Source organism: Tupaia chinensis, unplaced genomic scaffold, assembly GCF_000334495.1.
Source record: "Tupaia chinensis unplaced genomic scaffold, TupChi_1.0 Scaffold143624_1, whole genome shotgun sequence".
Lineage (NCBI taxonomy): Eukaryota > Metazoa > Chordata > Mammalia > Scandentia > Tupaiidae > Tupaia > Tupaia belangeri.
The window spans coordinates 771,566-776,012 of NW_006203472.1; the positions used below are offsets into that span (position 1 = coordinate 771,566).

At 62.6% G+C, this 4,447-nt stretch overlaps 1 protein-coding gene across 1 annotated transcript; it reads left to right on the forward strand.

Annotated features, from left to right (window-relative positions):
- The first annotated feature begins 279 nt into the window (after positions 1-279).
- On the forward strand, positions 280-4,147 carry IRF7 (interferon regulatory factor 7). The gene is made up of 9 exons (XM_006164434.3): positions 280-655; positions 750-912; positions 1,008-1,215; positions 1,924-1,982; positions 2,083-2,260; positions 2,605-2,691; positions 2,765-3,154; positions 3,259-3,377; positions 3,453-4,147. The coding sequence occupies exons 1-9, from the start codon at positions 636-638 to the stop codon at positions 3,618-3,620; spliced, it is 1,392 nt and encodes a 463-aa protein (XP_006164496.1). The 5' UTR covers positions 280-635; the 3' UTR covers positions 3,621-4,147.
- The last annotated feature ends 300 nt before the right edge of the window (positions 4,148-4,447 follow it).

The following is a 4,447-nucleotide window of genomic DNA, read 5'->3' on the forward strand; positions in this document are numbered from 1 at the left end:
CGTCCCGTGCAGATCCTCTTGATCGCTGCACGGACCGGCCGCGGAGTGTGGAGGGGCGGAGTGCGGACGTGGGGGCGCCCGGGGGTGAGGCCGGGGAGGGAGGGTCCGGAGCCCAGAGCCGTGGAAGTGGGGTCGGGTAGGTGCGCAAGGGAACGCTCGGAGGACGAGGACTGGGAGGCGGCGGGGCTGGGGAATGCAGCCGTCATCGCGCTTTTTAGGTTTCGTTTTCTGGGGACACGGTTTCGCTTTCCCCGAGGCGCCTCCTGGGCCTGCCTCTTCCACGCGGTCATTCCCGGTCGTGTCTCCGCAGGGTCCAGCTTGCGGCTGCCTGTCCAGGCCTGGACGCTGGCTCAACACCTGTGACTTCACGTGTGCGTGCCCACCGCATCTGCAGTCGCAGCTGTAGCCACCTTTGCCAATCCACACCTAGACGACATCGGTGGCTACAAGCCCTACGTCACACCTGTGACCCTCAACACCCGGGTCACATCTGTGACACCTGGTCACGCTGACACCTGTGGCCACAACCTGACACCTCTAGTGACACACGAAGAGCCCCCTTACCTCACCTGCGGCAGCATCCCACCCCCTGCCCTGCCCACTGCCCCGTCCGCGCAGCAAGCAGCGCCGAGAACATGGCCCTGGCTCAGGGGAGGTGAGCTCTGCCGGTGCTCCGGTCCGGAGCCGGTCCTGGCCGCGCGGCTGGACCCCTGCCGCGGCCCTGACCCTGTGCCCTGCTCTGCCCGCAGGGGGGCCCCGCGGGTGCTGTTCGGAGAGTGGCTCCTGTGCCAGATCAGCAGCGGCTGCTACGAGGGGCTGCGGTGGCTGGACGAGGCGCGCACTCGCTTCCGCGTGCCTTGGAAGCACTTTGGGCGCAAAGATCTGGGAGAGGCTGATGCGCGCATCTTCAAGGTGGGAGCTCTGGCCCATCCCAAATGGCAAGGCCTACTTAGGACCGCAAGTTCGGCCCTGGGGGCCCATATCTGTCCTTGGCTCCCTCTCCCTAGGCCTGGGCAGTGGCTCGCGGCAGGTGGCCGCCCAGCAGCAGTGGAGGTGACCCGCTGCCGGCCGAGGCTGCAGAGCGTGCAGGCTGGAAGACGAACTTCCGCTGTGCACTGCACAGCACCAAACGCTTTGTGATGCTTAAAGACAACTCAGGGGACCCGGTCGATCCCCACAAGGTGTACGGGCTGAACCCGGACCTGGAGTGGAGAGGTGAGGAGCTGACAGGGACCGCAGGGGGCAGCCCTGCAGCAGGACTTGGCGCTCCTGTCTCAGGCACTTCTTGGTCGGGCTTAGGGTTTTTTTTTTTTTTGGGGGGGGGGGGTGGAGCCAGCAGATGGTAAAATGGTTACATCTCTAGGTTGCCCTGTAGTCCACCAGGGTTCGAGTGCCAGACCAGCGGCTTGGAACTCAACACAAGCCAGGCTTGTGTGCGGAATGGAGAAGGGGTGTGGCATAGCCACCCCCTAGTGATTTCTCACTTTCTGTCTCTGCAAGCAAAAAATCTCCCTCTAATAAAAGTGGTGGGAAGGGGCAGGCGGCAGGTGATGGCAGTGGTCGAGGTGCTAGACTCGGATATGGCTAACAGCCTTTCAAGTCCTGGACCTGGTGCCTTGAAAATCACTGCGTGTGTGTGCCCCCAATCCCAGGCGTATAGAGAAAAGGAGACTGCGTAGTGGTCATCTGTCCCGGGGTAATTTCTCACATCCCCTCAGTTTCTCTGCAGGGAGTGCATATACCCTAAGCAAAGACCTTAAAAAAAAAAAAAAAAGCCTGGCAGAGGCGGCAGCAGGCCCGCCCCACACCATGCACAGCTGTGAGCAGGCCCAGGGAGGGGAAGCTGCAGGTTACTGTACCGAAGGAATCCCAAGGGGCACCCAGGCACCCCCAGCCCTAACGCCCTCCCACCTTCTCCCTCAGAAGGCCCAGGCCTTGACAGAGAGGAGGAAGAGGCCCTCCACGGTGCCCCACCTACACAGGTAATCTCTGCAGCCACCCTTCTCCTGGGTGCCCTGGGTCGGGGCTGGCACTTGTCCCTGGGGCCTGGGGGCTGCCCGTGCTGCTCTGTGTACCCTGCAGGGTGGACTCCCAGGGCCAATCCTGGACAGCGATGCTGAGCCCAGAGCGCTGAGCTCTCTTTCTGCCCCAACTGCTGACTCGGAGGACATCTTGATCCAGGCTGTACAGCAGAGTCACCTGGGTGGCCATCTGCTGGAAGCCACATGGGTGGTAGACCCCAGCTCCTCACAGGTTCTTGGTGAGGGCAGAAGCTGGCCGAGGGTGGGGGCCCTGCAGAGTGTACTGCCCTGCAGGGGGTACTGCCCTGCAGGGGGTAGTGCCCGGGGAGGGGTGGCCCCTGGGGAGGGGGAGCGGGACTGCACCAGGGCTTCCACATGAGCAGGATGCAGGGGCACCACGAGAGGGCCCAGAACAGCTGGCCACAGCTGGGCCCTCTGGCAGCCCACTGCAGAGCAGTGCCCCACTCGGCCCCTCTGCATGGGCATGGGCAGTGGAGGCTGTCTCCAGCCTCAGCCCTAGCACCCAGGCTCCAATGGCATGAGGAGAGCAGAGGCCAGGTATCAGTGTGGCTCTCCTCCCCAGGGGCAGGCCAGAGTCCAGCCATGGAGCCCTTGCTCGAGGTGGAAGCCCACGCAGAACCCGTCCCTACTACCTGCACCCCAATGGGAGGTGAGTGGGCCCAGGAGTGGGGTGAGGGGCAGCCTGTACCCCCATTCCCCATTGCTCACAGCCTGGTCCACAGAGCCCAGCCTGGGGGTCCTGGACGTGACCATCATGTACAAAGGCCGCACGGTGCTGCAGGAAGTGGTGGGGCGCCCCAGCTGCCTGTTCCTGTACGGCGCCCCTGGCCCAGCTCGGCAGGCCACAGAGCCCCAGCACGTGGTGTTCCCCAGCCCCGCGGAACTCCCTGACCAGAAGCAGCTGCGCTACACCGAGGAGCTGCTGCGGCATGTGGCCCCCGGCCTGCAGCTGGAGTTGCGGGGGCCAGGGCTGTGGGCCCGGCGCATGGGCAAGTGCAAGGTGTACTGGGAAGTGGGAGGCCCACTGGGCTCTGCCAGCCCCTCCACCCCCGCCAGTCTGCTGCAGCGGAACCTTGACACCCCAATCTTCAACTTCGGCACTTTCTTCCAAGGTCGGTGAGGCGGCTGCTCGGGGGCAGTGGGGGGCTGTCCCTGGGCTGCTCCACCCCTGGGAGGTACCTGCTTGCCTAGTGCTGACCAGAGCCCCTTTATGCAGAGCTGGGAGAGTTCCGGGCACGGCGGCGCCAGGGCTCCCCACACTACACCATCTACCTGGGCTTTGGGCAGGACTTGTCAGCCAGGAGGCCCAAGGAGAAGAGCCTGGTCCTGGTGAAGGTGAGGTCCAGGCCCCGGTGATGGCACCCCAGAATCCAAAATGCCTAGGCCCCTGACAGATGCCCTTGTCCATAGCTGGAGCCGTGGCTGTGCCGGCTGTACCTGGAAGGTGTGCAGCGTGAAGGCGTGTCCTCCCTGGACAGCAGCAGCCTCGGCCTCAGCCTCAGCCTCAGCCTGTGCAGCACCAACAGCCTCTACGAGGCCATCGAGCACTTCCTCATGGAGCTGGACCAGCCTGCCTAGGGCCAGACACCAGCCCCTTCCCCTAATAAAAAGAACCCAAGAACCAGTGCTGGCGTCCTGGCTGAAGGTGGGCTCTGGGGGTCCTCGCTCCAGCTCTGGGAAGCCTGGTCTTAGCAGCACCCCAGCTGGAAATGGAGAGGGGCCTGGGCTGCACATCGTCCCTATGAGGCCACGCTGCAGCCCCAGGGAGGGAGAGGACCCCCTAACACCCAAGCACCCAGGCCTCTCCTGCACACCCACGCTCTTCTGCCTTCACAATGAAGAAACTCAAGCCACATGCTTTGGAGCCAACCAACTCTACTCAGAAGACACAGACCGCCCCAAGACCACAGGTGTGCTGGGAGGTGAAGGAGGGGACGCCGTGCCCTCCACAGCCCTGGGTACAGCCACCTCTGTTCTGAGTCCAGAGCCTGTCCCTAGCCTTTGACATGTCCCAATACCATGGCCTGCCTCATGGGAGGTAGTGAGCCGAATGCCCAAGTTTACAGGGGCATAAGTTGGAAAAGAAAATAAATTCCTAAACGAGATAGGTACAGAAATAGCTGCTGGTGGAACCAGCAGTTGGCATAACGGCTATGTTACTGGACTCCCATGTAGTCGACCGCAGTTCGAGTCCCGGGCCCAGTGGCTTAAACTCAACGCCAGGCGAGGGTGCGTGCGTGCCCAAGATCCCGAGAGGAGAATGGAGGAGAAGGGATTGCGGAGTGGCCATCCCCCCTGGGGGGGATTTCTCGGTTTCTGTGTCTCTGTCTCTCTCTCTTTCTAGCAAGCGCAGTGCCCTATAGCAAAAACTTCTCAAAAAAAAAAAAAAAAAAAAAAAAGAAATT

Bases quoted from the DNA above. Each gene is read 5' to 3' on its own strand.
- IRF7 (XM_006164434.3), top strand. From the start codon at position 636: ATGGCCCTGGCTCAGGGGAG. The intron at 656-749 runs GTGAGCTCTGCC...CTCTGCCCGCAG, and splicing joins ATGGCCCTGGCTCAGGGGAG to GGGGGCCCCGCGGGTGCTGT. The intron at 2,692-2,764 runs GTGAGTGGGCCC...CCTGGTCCACAG, and splicing joins TACCTGCACCCCAATGGGAG to AGCCCAGCCTGGGGGTCCTG.